Genomic DNA, 18,770 nt, shown 5'->3' with positions numbered 1-18,770 from the left:
ATCTCCTAAAGCGCAAGCTCGACGGGATTATTCTTCTATTGGCCACCGTTTTTAATAGGCCCCACGCTAGGTACCTAAAAGGAAGTAAAGAACCTAAATAAAATGTTAGTAATCCTGTTTTATATCTAACAGCACTAATCTTACTATAGAGCTGCTGTTACCTCTTTTACCCTTTAAAGATATTAGCTCTGTTTATAGTAGAAACGAATAGGGAAATTTATATTTCCTAGAAAGGGATTCTTCGGTTAGTTAGTCTTATTGCTCGATACCCTAGTATTATAGTATTAATACTAACTAAAATTCCGTTTTATTATTAGACTTACTATAATCTTTAGCACAGGTGCTAGCACTAATATAGTTTATAAAGATATATAGTAAAGTTCTATAGAACGTGATTATAGGCAGGCCTATCTTAATTCTATAAGCTAACGCGTGGGATATTTCTAAAATGCTTGTTTCTTCGCTAAATACTTCCTTTAGAACGCGTTCGATATTTAACGCTGGATAAACGCCCCGGAGATATAATAGAATAAGTTAATAAAGCTAGGAGATTAAAAGAATATAGTAGGACGACTATAGGGTAAAAGCTTCTATAGCAAACTTTTTAAAAACCGATATAGCGGTTTTAACAGACCAACCCTTAAAGAATATACCTAATATAATAAGGGAACCTTAAATAGTTAGAAATATTTAATTACCGCTCCTATAAAACTTGCCTAAGCTGGCTCCGTATATAATATTAACATTTTCTTAAATTGGAAAAAAGAGTCTGTTCTGTAATAGCTTTAGTGCCTGTAAAGGGCCTCTCCCTTAAATACCCCCGCTATTAATACTAAAAACCACTACGCCAGCTATATCCGGCTTTATTCTAAAGCTTAGATCTGTTAAAGTTATACTATAGAGGAAATAAAACCGCACTTAGTAAATCTAATAATTGTCTTTATTCCTAAATATCCTTACGCAAGTTTTATAAATAAAATGCCTATAAGGCAGAATAAAGTCGGGCGTTCTCTGCAGATATATTAAGTAAGTATAGTTAGTATATATTACTTTCTATAGTGCTTTAAATGTTCCAGTATTCGACCTATAAATATCTGCAATAGTAAGGTCTCTTAAAATATATTTTAGGAAGTAGTCGACGAAATTATCTTTAATTAACTAAATAAAGTAGCTAGGTTTAATTTCCTAGCCCTTACTATTTTAAAAGCGTATAGCTTTAACGTAAGTATTATTATATAGAACTTTAAAAACATACTAAGGCCCAAATACTATCTGCTATTAGTAGCCTTAAACTTAGAAGTAGACGTATTACCTACTATAGGTACCTAGAGGGTAATTATTAAGCAGAAAGCTAGATATAATTATAGGTGCACTAAAGCTAACGAGATCTTTAGTCGATTTAACTAGATTTAGAAACCTAGAAAGGTGCTCGGCTAAATTAGCTAATATAGGGTTTTAAAATCTTATAATACTAATAAAGTTAAATAGCTTATCACCGGCCCTAGTAAAGTAGGTACAAGCTTCTATAAAGAAAGCCGCTAGATATATAGTAGAGAATTAAGCCCGCAGCTCTAGCCTTTTTCTTTAAGATTTTTCTAATAGGTTTATAAGATATTCTCTTAACTTTCTATTATACTTACCCTAAGGAGTATAGATTAGGACCTTAAATAACTAATATTATAGTAAAGACCGACTAGGAGTTTATACTTCTATTAAATTCTAGATATTTTTCTTTATTATAGTTTCTGCCCGACTTATAGCAACCTTAGATTCTACTATAATAAGTAGTTATAAAAAAGTAAAGCTTAGGATAGTTGAAAACGGGCTCCTTTTAAACTATATAACTAGGCGTTAAACTAAAGGCTTAATACCTCCGCAATTAGCTGTAAAAATATAGAAAATATTAGCAATTAGCGCTAAGAAATGTAAGTAGATGTAATTAGCTAAGTTATTTAACTCTACTATAGATTTTTCTACTATTCGCGGCAGTATCCGGGTAGCAATACTGTAACACGCATTGCTTATAAGTGGCTTCCCGCCTTTAATTTAGAATAGAAGAACCCTATCTATAATAAATACTAGCGACTCCGTATTAATAAATAAGAAGTTATAATAAAGGTGTAAATTACCACAGGGCTTTTTACTCTTAGAATTTTGTAGTTTAACACCTAGGGCAAGCTTATCTAGAGCCTTTAATTTTATTATACTTCTAATAAGTATAATAAGAATAGGATACTGCTTATCCGGGTTTAGTAGAAAGGTTACTAAATATTAGAGAATAGAAGTCTTGGAAAGAACAGTTTTATATTTCTAAACCTAGATACCTAGCTAATAGCTGTGTTTATAAGACTTTATATTAAGTGTTTTTATTAAAAAGTATAAACTCTAAACAGAACTATATAGTAGGTGGAATAGGTGCACTTTTAGGCTTCCTTTTTTTAGCGGGTCCTATTTTTAGGCTTTAAGGTTATAACCTTTTTAAGCGGTCTCTAAAGGTAAGCCCTTATAAGCTAGAAGTATATTACTTAGCAATAACTTATACCTAAGAAATTTAAATAAATATAGGATTTAGAGAATTGCTAAGGCATTTAATATCGCTAGAGTATATTAGTAAAACAAGTAATTATCCTAGTAGACAAAGGAATATACAGATATATAGGGTCTCTTTAGACTTTAATCCTATATATAGTTACTATAGTAAATATCGATTTTCTAGGTACCGATCTCGGTATATAAGTATAACTGCGACCTCTAGCATCTATTTAAGGTAAATATACGCTTCTAGTTTAAAAGAGCCGGCTCCTACTATACGCCACTTATATTACTACTATTATATAAGAAATAATAACTTTAAAGGGGAAAGAAGTTCTATTACTTCGCCTATAAATATAGTGCTGCCTATAGTACTAGAATTATCTGCCGCTCTATACTCGCTAACACCGGTTACTGGAAAATATCACGAGCAACTTTATGCGGAATAATAATCTCTACCGTTTTATTCTAAATAAAAAGGTTTATTTATGCTATTAAGATGTTATTATAACAATAGGAAAGGCGCTGGCTTAAAGAACCGCGCCGGGTCCGTTTTATACTCCGTAGCATCTTTAAAAGAAGACTAGATAAGCAGTTATATAGAAGGTGTTTTAAGGTTTAGGATCTTATATATAATAGTAGAGAGTTCGGAAAGCCTTATAAATTTAGGTTATAGTGTTTTTACAACCTTTTTAAACTAAAGTATAGTGCTTAGATTAAATTTATTAAACCTATACCTATTAGAAATGTTTTAAAAGCCTTTATAAATATAAATATATACTTATTTATATATATTGGCTTACTAAGGCTCTTTCTATACTCCGGAAATATATTGGCGAGATCTAGTTAAGGAGGTAAAATTTAATCTCCGGGAAAAAGTAGCAGCAGAAACAGATCGGTCTTATTATATCCCTTAAAAAACTAAGCAATTTTCTTACCTTTAAGCAAATTTATAGTTAGATATTTTTTGTTTAGATTGCTCACCCCTTAATTAAAATTTAACCTTTTCTTAGCGCTTTACTAGAGCTGGCTAGCTATTGCCTTGTTTATTCCTTAAAAAATTCGCTTCCTAATAACACTTTCTGCAGTCTTATAACTATAAAGGCAGCCTTTAGCAGCAGCTATTGAATTTTTATACTTACTACGGGCTTTCCTTTCTATAAGCTTTCTTTCTCTTTCTACTGCTATAGAGTTTTTAAACGTTTTATCTAAAAAATATAATTCCTATTTTTTTTAAGCGAGCCTAAGGTAATTTTTACCTATTTACTAATTAATATTAAGTTAAAGAAACACTATAGTAAGATTATTAATCAGTAATTCCGGAAGAAAGGTATTTTCTATTAAAATTTGCTTTAGCGTCTGGAAAACCTCCGCGAATCTAATTTAGAAGGTATACTAAATTACTCTTAAGCATTTTTTTTATAAGGAAGGTCGGCTGGTTTTTTAAGGCAAAGCTAGTTTATATAAGGAAGTCTCTTCTTTAGAGCGCTTATTTTACTTATAAATACTTTGTTTTCTTGCGGGTTTAGTAATAGTAATAAGAAGTTTTTTAGAATACAGGGCCGACTAGCGTTTAAGTATTATAAGTAGGGAATTTCATCTCGCTTTCTTTTCCTAGGGTTAAAGCCTAGATAGTAAAGAAAGGCATTACTCTGCGGTGTATTCTTGTAGCTTTCTATAATTAATTAGAGGTAGTATAACCTTAGGTTTCTAAAAGAAATATCTTTAACAGGAATATCTAAAACTATTGCTTTAGCGTTATAGTATATTATTGTTCCGCAATTAGTAAGGTCTCTATTCCTATAAAGGTAGAGTTCTTTAGCATGCTATTGCTACTTTTTTTCTTATAACCCGCCTAGTTTTTTATTTATTACTTTTTCTAGATATATTACCTATATTTTCCTATTAAAGATATTCTTACTAATAGTAGTAATAGTTCGCTTATAAATATCGACTATAGCTAAGCTCTAGTAAAGGTTAAGCATATACAGTAGAACGAGAAATCTTATATTACTTAGGTTTTTGCGTTTAATAAGATTTTTAATACCTAGCTCGTCTACTAGAAGCTCTAGAATACTTACTATGCTAGGTAGCAATTTACTAAAAATAGCAAAGACTAGAATATTATTTAGCTAGTAATTTTTACTAGACTTTAGCAGCAGATAGTTAAAATAACGGGCAAGTTCTTTTTTCTTTTTATATATCGTATTTTAATACAGTAGGAAATAGTTACTTCCGGTAGTAGTAGCAATATTAATATAATACTTAAAGTCGGAAAATTCCCCTATCGAAGTATTAGGCTTAGTAGGCACCGGTAGTAAAATAGTATTGTTATTATTATTATCCGTCTTATTATTATTATTAATAACCACGAATTCTACAGGAGCTGCTTTTTAGTCTAACTTAGTACTTAGTAGCTTTATAGTAGTAGGTAATATATTTAGTATAGTCTATTTAAGTGTAGTTAATATCTGCTCTATAGTTATAAGCTTATATTTCGGTATTATAGTTGCGGCTAATATTTAGTCTACTAAGGGGTTCTCTAATATTTACTTTATAGGTATATTTTCTTAGGTTATAGATACCTAGTATATAAGGGATATCTACTGTATTACTATTAGGTTTAGAGTTAGGATTATAGATATCTGCTCTAAGTTATACTCCGAGTTATACCCTGGTTTTAGCTCTAGTTTAATAATATTATAGATAGCGGGGCTATTCTATAGGGCGTTCTTCTCTATTTTTTAGTTTTTTAAGTTGCGATATTATTAAATATTAGTAAGTAAACTTTCTAGAGCCTGCTCTAAACCTTTTAAAGAACGTAGATCTGCATCGAAAGGTAATAAACTTAGCGTTTACACAACTTTCTAAAAGATATAAGTAATATATTAAGGAATATAGTAGGGTCTATTACTAGAAGTTATCGGAAATTCCTGGTCTATCCCTTTATAGAGTTGGTAAGTTTTAGGAAAGATTTCCGCTTCTAGTTTTATAGAAGCAGAAGTGTATAGCTACCTTACTATTCTTATAAGCTATTTATTTCGTTTTAATTCGGCCTTAGGAGTATAGCAAAAATAATATTACGGCAGGAAAAGCACGAGCCTATATAGGACCTTGCGCTACTAACTTACTAGAAAAGGATTTTATAAAGCTAAATATAGATTTAGCACCGGCTTTCCTAATATAGAGTACGGCGCTTAATATAAGCGCTAAACTATATATCCGAAGGCGTCTACTTTTAGACGCCTATAGGTTATAATATAAAAATATATTTAAGGTACCTTTTTAAATCGCTATAGCGCTAAATAAAGATAAAAAAAGAAGAAGTACCTAAAGAAGAAGAAGGGGAAACTCCCTATAGAACAAAATTATTTAATTTAATAAGCTATGCGAAACACGTATAATATATATTATTTATTACCCTAATACTAATTAGTATAAAATCTTTTTACCCTCTGGTTTAGAATAGGTTCTATTGCGTAAATTTATAAGTTCTAAGCCCAATACTATATACCGCCGTTAATATCGGCCTAAGCTATAAATAGAGCCTCTACTATAATAAATAGAGGCTTAAAACTTAAAGGTAAAAAATTAAAAGCCCTAACTAAAGCCTAGACAGGCTCTAGGAAATATATTTTAAAAAATCGAAATAATTAATCTAACTCCTCTACCTAACCCCCCCGCATTTACACCAACTAAAAGGGGAGTGCCCGTGGAAAATATCTATATAAAAAAGGAGAAAGTTAATAATTAGCGCTTAAGATGCGATTATAGTCTTTTCGGTTAGATATACTTTCGGATAGGTAAGATATGCCGAGGTTAGTGTATTAGAGAAGGAAAACGCTTTCGGGATGCCCCTACTAAGCTTTTTTAGGGTAGCTTTATATAAGAACGAGTTGCTAGTAGTATTAGCCTTAACTCTAGTATTAAACCTTATATAGGTATACGGAAATAATAATTAAATAAGTTTAATAGCGGCCTAGTTTATATTTATACTTACCTATTAACCTTTTTATACTTTTATATATATTTTAAAGTAATTAACTATTCTAACTATTCTTATATATAAGTCTTGCTTAAGGTTTTATAGACTAATACTATGCTAGCAGTAATCCGGTGCCCTATAACTGCTAGCAATTGCCAATTCTATTCTATACCGATAGAAGTTACTCTAATATTGCGCCTAATTTACCTGCCTTTGCCTTATATTTCTGGAAATATAATTAAATTAGGCAGTAAGCACTTATAATCGGAGTATATTTTATATTACGAGCATACCTAACGTCTAAATTATTCTAGCGTTTATAATAAGATACTATAGCTTAGCACTGCTTTACCAGATTCTAGATAATCGGAAGCCTAATTAACTAGTTTAGCTAATATATTGCTAGAGATCTTTCGAGCGAAATTATATACTAGATCGGGTGACTATTATTAACCCTACGGTTAAATTCAGCCCCTTTATAGCTTAGCGGCGAAGCTATAAAATAGATACCTATACCGGGGAAATCTACTATAAACTGCCTAGTATATATTTCGGGCATAGCTACTGCTTACTTATATATTTGGCGAAATAACTATCTTCTAAAAGTCTAGAAGTATAAATATTAACCTAATACCGCCTTAGGCAGCTCGACTAGCAATTCTATACTATTATACTATCGATTTATAAATATCTTTATCTAAAATAGTTAATATAGCTACTATAAACAACGCACTTTTTCCTAATATAAAATATACTGTCTGTAAGCCACCGGGGCTATCTAAGGTTAAAACCGCTTCTATTTTCCTTGCCGGCAGTATTAAAATAGGTAAGGCGACCGATTAGCAATTAGCTTTAACTAAAAAGCTTAAACGCCTTCCTATTACAATTTTTAACCCGCGTTGCGACAACTAGAATAGTAGCTAGAAGCAGGATATTATAAATACTTACTTTAGGGAATAAGTTAAATAGGAGATAAACCAACTAGAGGCGTCGGATATTATTATTTTCTACTTTAAACTAAGTACTATAAGCCCTATTAGCTTATTAGAGCTCGGACTATATACGGATAGTAAGAAGTTAGTAGTATATTACCCTAAAGGGTTCTATAGAAGGGGAAATATATAGATTATATATACTAGATATAGTATATATTTTATAGAGAAAATAGAGGAGTTAATTAAGGAAGTTATTAAGAAATTAGAAAAGTAAGTATAAAGAGAGCTATAACCTAGTTATTAGCACGGCAATAGTATTATATTACTAAGTATAGCTATATTAACTCTAGGCGTTATTCGATCTCTATAATATAGTATTTATCTACTCTATATATAAACTAATTTACCTTAATTATAAAGTAATGCCTTAATCGGCCTTATTTGTAAATATAGTTAAGCCCTAAGTTATTACTTAATTAACTTAGTTAAGTTAATTAATTATTTAGCTAAGTTAATTACGCTTAACTTGCAGATCGAGCCTCCCGTTTAATAAGCTTTCTACCGGCATCTACGCCACGACTAAAGGCCGTCCTCGCGAAAAAAGCAACCGAAAATAAAGGCATAATACTAATTGGAGGTCACCTAACTTATAGAAGTTTAAAGCTCGCGTTACGCTAAAGTTGTTAAGAAGCCCTTTGCCTAAACTAGTTTAGAAAAAACAGAGATAATAAGGAACCTAAAGATTAGCTCTACTTTTCGCGAATACTAGTTTGTTATATAGAGGCTATATTAGTAAAAAAACAGCAGCCTTTTTTCCAACGTTATTTTAAACAGCGGCAATATAATAACTCTAATTAGTAGGGCAACCTGCTAGATCTAAGAAAGATAACGGAACTAAAAATAGTTAATATATAACCGTCTAGGTGTTTCTAAAGAGCGCTATACTATAGGTTAATTAGTAAGGTAAAGCGTATATAATAAAAGCAGCCAGATATTTAATATTATACTATATAACCCTATTCTAAAATATACTATAGACTTCTTTAGAAGGTTAAATCCGGAGTTTATACTTTTACGAGAATAATTAAGTTAATTAGTAATTAACTTAATATATTAATTATAAACTAACAGAATTGCAAGGAAGAGAGGAACTGTATTTCTATTTTATAGCTAAATTATTATTAACTAACTTAATTATAGTAATCCGTTACTTCGCCTTTTATTACTAAGCGCCAGCCAGTTAACACTATTAATAAGTATAAGCGTCGTGTTATTCGTCTAGATAACGTAATTGCTAACTTCTATTTAACTTCGATAAAATTTATTATTTAATGCTGGCCTTAGGGGACGGTCCCTTAGATCTCTAGAAGCTGGCTTATTTTAGTTTAAAGAATTAAATTACATTTGCTGTCCTAAGCGTGGGGGAATTATCCTCTACTGTTTCTATAATATATAGGACGTTAAATATCTTTTTCTTAATAGGTTTCCTAATAAATATACAGTCGCAACTAATAAATATAACTTAGGACTTTAGTAAGCGTCTATAGCAGTAACTTATTAAAAAAACAATAGATAGGAACTTTATAACTAGTTAGCACGGAATAAATAATTCCTATATAGTGCGCTTTTTATAACTCGGGGACTAGTATTAGCTCCCGGTAAAAGCAGGGAGATAGTGCGGCGATAGGAGGAGTTGCAGTATTCTTAAAATAGACCTCTTCTATCGAAATAAATATTTACTTAGGGATTTACTCTGCTATACTTTTTAACTCTATTTCTTCTCGTTTAAATACTATAACTTCAACTCTAACTAGCCTTTTTAGACGGCTACCGAACGAAGTACTGTTAATAGTACTTAATCTTTTGCCGATAAAAAATGTATTTTTATTAAAGAGGGCGACGCACAGCTTACTGCTAGTCCTGGAAACATAAGTAGATCCTGTTCGATATTTTAAAGGAAAAGGACTATTTATTAATGCCCTAGATTTACTCAAGGCTATATTAAAATATAGCGCGGTACTTTCCGAGTCTAGAGCACTTAACTAGTTTATCCTAATATCTACCACCGCAGCATCTAATTAGGACTTCTATATTCCTCCCGAGCTAACCGCAATTATATCTGTTAAGCGCGCTCTTAAACAGTCCGGGGTAAGCTTTAAAACCTGCCTCGCGCAGGCAGTACAAAAGTTGTAGAGCGAATTTTTAGTCTTACTTAATCGGAACCAGCTCGTTTCTATTATATATAAAGCTTATTTCTATTAAAATTCTTAGAGGTATAATAAAAATAACGTCCTAAAGGCAGTCTACTGCACCTTTCTAATACTACGGGATATCTCCCTATATATTTAGCCAGATAGATCCGTAAGCTAGATAGCTAATCTCTAGCTAATATTTATTAATAAAGATAGCTGTATTTCTTTAGGAGTTTAGTAAGACAGTATTTAAGAAAGTAACTACAACTATATTGCGCCCGCAGTGCTGTCCGGAACAGCGTAAAAGTTTAATAGAATAGTTCTAGTATAGTTAATTGTCGGCGCGTTAAACTCTTAAAGATAATAGGCAGCTAAGCCTACACCGTTATTTTAGAGCGTTCTCCGAAGTATCTTTTGTTTCTATAGTAGTTATATCTAGTATATTCTTACTAAGCATATCGCCGTATATATATACTATAAGCTTGCTATAGAGAAGATAGCCTACTAGTAGTAAGTCCCCACCGTTATCTAAAATAGAGCCGATGCTGTAGTTTAGAAATATAATCGCAGGGGTTTTTATTTTATAACGGCTCCTGAAACTAAAGATATATAAACTCCCTACGCTGCCTTTAATAACAGCTTATATTTCCTTATCTTAGATTAAAACAGCAACTACGTTCCTTTTCTTTCCTTAGTAAGGGAGCTTAAATAGAGCTATAATAGCACTATTATTAGCCCTTCTATAGGGCTAATTATAAGAAAAGCACGATATAAGCTGCTATTTTTTAGAATAGTCTATCGAATATAATATCTAAGTAAATTCTACGGTTATTAGCATTAGATTAGTTCTTTATAAACATGCTGTATATAACCTTAGAGTTACCCTATTTACAGCTTAGTTAGCTTTAATTATTTAGAAGCTCCCCTTTTATATTCTATTCCTTTATTACTCGTCTGAAGTTATATATATAACCCTTGTTTAAACCCTATAATTTAAGTAGTTCTTAACTTCTTAAGCCTTAATTCTATGCAGTAAAACGGTCTTTTAATTATTATATAAGCGCGCTAAACCCTTCCGCTAAAATATAGAGCAATTCCTTTGCATAGAGAAACTTTAGAGTGTATGCTTTTAAGGGCTAAGCGTTTTAAAAATCTTAGAGCTATTTTCTTTTTAATGGAATTATTATCCTACTGCCCCCTAAAAGTATATAAATAGTTGTAGTTAAGCAGGGTATAAAGCTAATATTGTTCTAGATGCTGTTGTTAGGCCTTAAACGCATTAGATGCGGATAATAATAATAGAAAGCTATAGTCCGAATTTACTACAATTTCTAAGGCCGAATAGGATTGGAAAATTACTAAGTATTAATTAAAACAGCAGCCTAAGGGAGCTTTTTTAGGAAGGAGAGAAGAAAAATACTTAGAAACTATATAAACTAACTTTAAAGAGAAAGTACTTAAGAAAAGGGCTACTAAGAAAAAGGGACCCGAGAAAGGCCGATCTACTATTGCCCTAGCATAGGTTACCAGCTTTTTAGTCTTATAATATAAAGAATCCGGTAATACTACTACACTACGCGCGTATATATAAGCCGGAAATAGATTAATATAAGCCCGATATTCTATAGAGAACTAGCAGTTACACAGCTCGAAATAATGCACCAGCGCAGGCCGCTAAGAATATTACTAAGGGACCTTCGGGAGCTACTTAAAATAGTAAGGAGACACCTAAGAGAGCTTTAAAAGCTAGAAATAGCGCGGAGATACCTAAAAAAGCTATAGGGGATTATAAGTTTTTAAGAGCTACTCGGGATTAGAATAGAATATAATGCTGCTATTTAAACTAAAGGTGCTGCAGAGCTGGATAATATTAAGATTAAGCCAATAAATAAAAATACTAAAATAGAAGAAGCTGGAGACTTCTTAGAAGGAGATAATAGAAACTCTAATAGACGTTCGGAGAGCAACTCCAGTAGTAATACAAGTATAAAAGATGTTGAAAATGTTAATAGTATTAAGAATAATAAAAATAACAGCAGCGTTTAAAAATTGGATTTTAATAGCAATTTTAATATACCAGCTCGGCCTTTACAGGCCCTTAATATATAATTGCATAGAAGAAAGTATAAGAAAAGTCGATTCGCGCTTCTATTAGCTTAGTAGAATATTAAAAGACTACCTATATTTATTACCTAGTGTTTCTTTTATTATTTTTTAATTTATTCTCGTTACTTATTTAATACTATTTCCTTTTTAGCTACTATACCTCCGCCAGCTCCTATACTAAAATACCTATAGTATTGGCCTTCTCCAGGATAATTATCGTCGCCCTTATAATAATACTTATAAGGCGCACTAAGTATAGAAATATTACGGCCGTGCTTTTTAGCTTTTCCTTTACCTTTCTACTATTAGCCTCCTCTAGCACCTCCTCTAAGGAAGTAAGTAGTCCTTAACTAGTAAATAGAGATAAAGAACCCTAATAAGAGCCTTAAGAAGAAGCCGGAAAAAAGCCTTTCTATAGCTCCTTATTATACTAAAAGTACTAATATAGCCTTAGCAGAAAGGGAAAACTTTTAAGCGCTATAGATATCCTAATAAGGCTAAGACTGTAGACGAGGTTAAAACTATAGTTAAAAAGGTGGGCGAAAGCTAGCAGAACCTTAAGAACCTGTTATAGCGTTCTAATAACGGATTAACTGCGCAGGAATAGGAGCAGCACTTGCAATACCCTCTGCTAAAGCCGCAGGATCTACTACTAGCCTAGGTGCGCAATTACACTATACTGCGCTCTATATTTAGGAACTAATCCTCTATAACCTATTAGCTTTAGCCTTAAAAAAAAATACTAAAGTTGCGTTGGATTAACTTTTTATATAGGCCAGCCGACGGCCTAATATCTACTTAAAGAGCGCCGGAAACCTTAAAGTATACCTGCAGTTAGAATTAGAAATTAGCTTATTAAAATCCTTATTTAGCTTATAACAGGGCCCTAATAGCTTAATTTAAAGAAAGTCTCTAAGGGTAATATTAATATAAGCCCCCTTCGGACCCTTAAACGCCGGCTCGTGCTGGGTATAGTTTAGATAGTCCGGAGGCACCGCAAACTATTAAAGGTTTTTCGGAATAGAATACTTATAGTCTATAGCGTCTGCCTAAGCGCAGAGGATATCCTATATTTAATAGATTAGGGCGAGGTCTACTTAAGTATTAAAGTTATCTAAGACTATATTATTAGCCTAAGGAAACTTAATAAAAAGGGTATACTTACTAAACTGCTAAAACATTTTATACCCTAATAAGCCCTTAGCCTTATATAAGCGACTAAGGCGGCGACTATAACCGGGCTCCGGCTATTTATTGCCTTTACCTCCGCTAGGGCCTCTTAGCAGGCCTAAAGTAGTTAAGCCTAGGCGAGTGTCTACTATAGTTATAGCAACAGCGGATTAAAGTAAAAGAAAAAGAAGTCTTAATACAGGATTAAAGATAGAAGGAAAAGGTAGCTTAATAAAGTGTTAAAAAAGCTAGAACTTATTTAAAAAAGTTAAATATAGAAGGAAAAGTATAGAGGCGCTAGGTAGGCCTTATATATACTTTAGATTGCTATACTGCTGCTAGATTACTATTTACTGCACCGTCCGGAATACTTTACTAGCCTTTTAACAACGCGCCGGATTATAAGGTTACTGCTAGATTATAAGAAACCTTATAAAATCACGTGGCCTCTATTAGCCGCTGCAGCGTTAATTACTTATCGAGGCCGATGCCTAAGCATATTTATTACTTATATTACCCTATAACCTCCCTTATTACAGACTCTTTACTTCCTTTTCTAATTCCTTTTTAATAACTTACTTAATACGCCTATAAGGTGCTCTGCTAGCTAATTAAAAGTTCCTTTATATAACAGCAACCTTCTTAATACGCCACCGCTATATTACTGTCGCCTAATACCTATTCCTTACTATTATATCCCCTAAAAAGCCTCCGCTTCTAATAATACTAAAGGTATAATAATAATAAAAACTCGGGCCGAAGATAGGGCTTTGCTCTGGCCCGTTGCGCTGTTAGAAGTAATTTAAAAGTAAATTAGGTTTAGAGGATATAGAATTCTCGATATTTAGTTAATATTTAGCTGCCGTGTATATAATATATAGGCACGTAATATATAGATATACTGCTTTACTATAGTAGATCTAGTATAAATTAGGCCTATAAGGGCTTCTAAGTATATATAGGCTAGCTAGATTTCTATATAAAATCGATAAATTCTTACCTTATATAATCGGAAATATTACAGTCTATAGTAAGAAAAATATAACAGCCTTAGAATAATATTCCTTCCTAGGTCGCGGAAAACCTACTATACCGGAAAATATAAAAGGTAAGTTACTTTAACTTTAAATAACTTATACTTAGTATATATATTAAAATCTTCTATAGTTCTATATAAGTCGTGTACTATAGCTACTCTAAATATTTAGAACACTTTATACCTAAAAATTACGTTTATATTATCGCCTTCACGCCTAATTTACGAAAAGTTTTCTTTTATAGCGTAACTAAATTCCGTTACTATAGCTCTAAAAGAAACGATTAATAGCACGATTAAAAGCGTTGTATTTTTTTTTAGCTATATACTAGTTTCCTAGGCAGAAATTATAATACACTAACTATAACTCGATAGAATTATAAGGAAAAAAGTTAGAATACCTAAATAATAGGTTTATTCTAGTACAGGGGGTTTTCCGCTAGAGGGACGTTAATTATACTATTAATTATTCTATTTACGGCTGTAAGAACTCGCTTAATAGGCAAATAGTAATTAGAAACAGTTATATTACTATACTATAGAAGTAACTTAGTAATATAAAAAGAGAAAAGGTAACGTAATCTATAAGTTAGTGGCCCGCACAAGCTAGTAGCCCACCTAACCACGCTACTAAGGCCAAATATTCCGAATTACTCCACCACGAACAAATATATTTAATGCAGCTATATACTAGCTAGCTGCCTGCCGCCTAGGGTACGTACGTGTATTGTGTTCTGTTAATTCGCACATACTGCACCTAGGTTTTGCTCGCTGTAGCCGCTCGGCCGGTGGCTCTGCTGCCTCCTCTGCTGCCCCTTCCTGTACAGGTTGTACACGATCGGCTGCTTCTTCACCTAATAGAATACCCTTTCTAGCTATATACGTGCGCTTCCTTACCTTCTTTTATTTCTGGCGCTGATTTTCTATGCGCAGCTTCTTATTTTCGCTTGCAAGCAGCACGGCGTTTAATATTGCTGTTTCGCACGCCTTAATAATTTAGCTAAGGGCCTGTTCTGCTGGACTTTATAGGCTATGCATACGCCGCTGGCGATAGCGCTTTAGCAGGGCTGTCTGCTTTTATAGCTCGGCGATATTATAGGGTGTTTCGGCTGTCTAGGATCTATTTAATTATGGCCGTAGAAAGGGGGGTGGCGGCGTGTAATATCCGGCATGCAGTAATAATAGCATATAATCGGGGTTGTATAGAACTAGGCCAGTAGCTGTAAATCCCGCCCGTATATTGCCTGTATATAGTGCCTCCTGCCTGGCCTGCCTATATATAGGTAGGAATTTATATTTATTAATATAGTTAATACTATAGCCTATAATCTGTTTAACCAGGCGTCTATAGAACCGCTTTAGCACGGAGAAATAGCTAATATCTAGGGGCTACAGCAGATGCAATAAATATACAGGTATACAGACAATAATAATATTATAATCCAGGCAGAATTAGTCGAATTCGGGGTTTATATAGCTATCGTGGCCGTCTAATATAAGCATCCGATACGTGCTAACTGTGCGATCTTTTATATACTTATAGAATAGTTTTAGCTAAGTAAGGCCAATTTTATTTATTATCCAGCTATTTTTACTAACGCCGATTAACTATTCCTTTAGAATAACCTTATACTAAGCGGCTTAGTGTATTATTGCTTTAAAGATAACTAAGGGTGGAATTTCAACCCCTATTATATTAATATATTCGATAATTATAACCTATTCTCGATTGCCCGGCTGTATAGTCCTAGGCCGGCCAGTACAGTCTGTTCTAGTAACAACCCGGGCAGTTATAATAACACCTATTTAGCAGCCGGTCTTATTAAAATTCCAGGTGTCTTTATTAAGAATTCTATATTATATTTTAATATCTTGCACGCGTTTAAACCAGGCCCGGATAAGCACAGGATTTTCGTATTTAGCACGTTAATAGTTGTATTTGCGATTAAATTTGGATTTTAGGTTGTTATAGCAGCTGATAAAATTTCGCACCTAGTTCTGGCCGATAGTAAGAGGGGTATTCTGTACAACGCGTTGGCTAGCTAGAATACTGGCTATCTGCCGTATAGTAGCAATACAGGGCGGCATACCACGCTGGTCTATTAATAAAATCCTCTGTATAAGAACCTCTTCTTATACAGGTGTAAAACGGCGATTTTTAGAGATAGCACCGCGTTGTAGAGGAATACTACGGGCGCGACGCGTAACCGTTTTTCTGGGCACATCGTATAGTTTCTTAACGCCTCGGAAGAATGTAATTTAGCCGGTTTTATAGGCTTAAACGCCTAGAATAACTCTGCCTTCTTAAAAGATGGCTTCTTATTATTGTAGTGCTGCTATTAGGGTAGTTATTAGACGACGCGTCGCGTGTTAAGTTAGGTGGGCCACTAGCTTATGCGGGCTACTAATTTATAGATTACGTTAAGGGCGGAGCGGCCTAATATAGGTCGCTGGCGCTGCGCTAGCCGCTAGCGTCCTATATAGTAATTATATAACCTATATACCTATTTTATAACTATAAGTAAATATTGCTTTTAGAATAAAGGAAAAGGCGGATTTACTATTATCTCGACTATATTTTAGTTATATATATAGGTTATAGTCGAGTACGGATACTAAACCTTTTTTAAGGAAGTTATAGTCCTATCTACAAACTTTAAGGCGCTTATTAAGCTATCTAACTATATACTATAGACTTCCCCTATTAAATATAGAATACTAGTTATATTATAATTACTAATATTAAACCTAGTAAGTTAAAAGGTACTAGTTTTTTACTAGTTCCCTAAAACGCTAGCAGAGTTGCTATTAGAAACGAAAAGGAACCGGCGGTGGCTAAAAAATAAGCTAGACTAGAATTCTTTGCTAAAGAAGTTAACGCGGTTAAATATAAAAATAGGCGATATTTTATACTAGTAATATCTAAAATCGATAGCTAGGTAATCTATACTATAACTAAGGTTATAACAGGAAATCTAGTAATTATCCTCTATATTACTATAGCCGTAAAACTAATTACTTCTATTCCTATTAAGCCGCCGAATTTAAGTTAGATTATAGCTTATAGCTAACTAAAAGAAGGTATATTAGAAGTAGTAGAGGCTAAAAGTTTATTATTAGACCTTAAATCTGCTATAGCGGTCCCGGTTGCTAAAAGTACGTAAAGGGAAATAGCCGTAAGAATATATATATTAGATAATAGCTTCTAATTAGTTAGTTCCGGAATTAAAAAAGTTTAAAGTATGCGGAGGTGGAAGCTGTTTATAAGTAACCTTTTTTTAGAATAGAGAGCGCTTAGTTAAACCTGCTCCGGTGTATAATACTATAGGTCTATAAAACCCTACTTACTTAAATTCTATTAGAAATACTACAGGGCCTTTTTTTAGGCCTTACTTAATATAAATAGGGTATAAAAATAGTTCTAGACGTGTCTTAAAGTTGCTTTCTATACTAAAATAGGTGCTTTAGGTAAATAGACCGAATCTAGCTTATAGGTCCTAGTTTTATACACTTTGTTATATATAAATACTATAATTTACTAATTTTAATTATAAACGCATAGAAAGTATCTTATACTCTACACCTTTCGGACGCCTATTTTAGAAATGCCTTCGCAAAGAGCTAAGAAAAGAAATAACGGTAGTAAAAGCTTAGATATAGCCTAGATAAAGGCTAGAGCTAAGGACGCACTTACTAAACTGCAGGCAGATAACAGCAACTTTAGTAAAGCACGAGCTGCCAGGTTAAGAGCATTTCTCGAGAAAAATAACAAGGATTTTCAAGCTAAAAATATAAACGAAGAGATCGACAAAATAGATATTAATTAGGAAGACGGTAAAGCTATAGGAACAACTAATAGAGCAGAAAGTTTAGAAAACAACGTAAAATAGGAAAAGAAACTAGCAGGTATAAATACCGATAGCAAACCCGATAGCAACGCAAAATAGGGAGAGAAACTAGCAGGCATAAATACTAATAGTAAACCCGATAGCAACGCAAAATAGGAAGAGTAATAGGGGAAAGTAAACAGCACTAAAATTAAATCGGAGCTAAATTCTTCACTGTTTTAACTTAATCTAGATAGTTCTAACTCGGGATATAAGTCCGAAAATCCTAAGTATAGTCGCGTATTATATACTAGGCCGGGCCCTTAGCGTAGTAAGAATATAATTACTATTAGGTGGACTAGCGGTAGAGGCACTCGGTATATTAATATATATAGAAAGAAAAGTGCTGCTAAATATCGGTTTAATACTTATACTAAATCTAGAAAGTATAAAAATAAGCAACCTAAGTCTAAGAAGGTTAGTAATATTAATAATTAGTATAGAGACGAACGCTTAGATAATAGGAATTTCCGGTTTACTAAACGCTATATTCTTAGTATATATAGAGTTGCCTTTAAAGATGCAGAAACTAGTAATTCTAACGCCGATTTAGACCTTATTAACCTAGACTTAGTGGAAAAATATTAGCCTATTATATATATTCTTATTAGTTAGCTCCTTCCCGATAGAAAATTAGATAAAAGGTAGGAACTACGGCAAGCCCTGCGCGCGAGATAGGGGAAGAAGGCTGCCGATAAAGCAATTTTCCTGGCCGCCTATAAGGTAGAGGACAGATATAATAAAGCCGAGTTAGGTAAACGGGTAGCTACTAGCAGATCTTTTTCTATCGGCCTTGCTGTAGATACAACACGCTAGTTCTATAAGCAATTGCTTGCTGCAGAACGTTCTTATAGAAGCCGATTTACCCTAATTGCTCTAGTATATTAATCCACCCCGATAAAGGCACGCTCGGCGCGCTAATCCGCT

The 18,770-nt window shown here is 33.1% G+C and overlaps 2 protein-coding genes across 2 annotated transcripts; one reads left to right on the top strand and one right to left on the bottom strand.

Annotated features, from left to right (window-relative positions):
• Window positions 1-294: 294 nt before the first annotated feature.
• Window positions 295-534, bottom strand: BDZ99DRAFT_388932 (uncharacterized protein; the record flags this gene model as incomplete). The annotated part of the gene is made up of 1 exon (XM_033715605.1): window positions 295-534. A coding segment is annotated over one exon (240 nt), but the record flags the coding sequence as incomplete, so codon positions are not given.
• A 6,952-nt stretch (window positions 535-7,486) lies between these two features.
• On the top strand, window positions 7,487-7,642 carry BDZ99DRAFT_388495 (uncharacterized protein; the record flags this gene model as incomplete). The annotated part of the gene is made up of 1 exon (XM_033715576.1): window positions 7,487-7,642. A coding segment is annotated over one exon (156 nt), but the record flags the coding sequence as incomplete, so codon positions are not given.
• Between the last annotated feature and the right edge of the window lie 11,128 nt (window positions 7,643-18,770).

The sequence above is a fragment of the Mytilinidion resinicola genome (genome assembly GCF_010093595.1).
Source record: "Mytilinidion resinicola strain CBS 304.34 unplaced genomic scaffold BDZ99scaffold_10, whole genome shotgun sequence".
In the NCBI taxonomy this organism is placed as follows: domain Eukaryota; kingdom Fungi; phylum Ascomycota; class Dothideomycetes; order Mytilinidiales; family Mytilinidiaceae; genus Mytilinidion; species Mytilinidion resinicola.
This window is presented reverse-complemented; position numbering and strand designations above follow the sequence as displayed.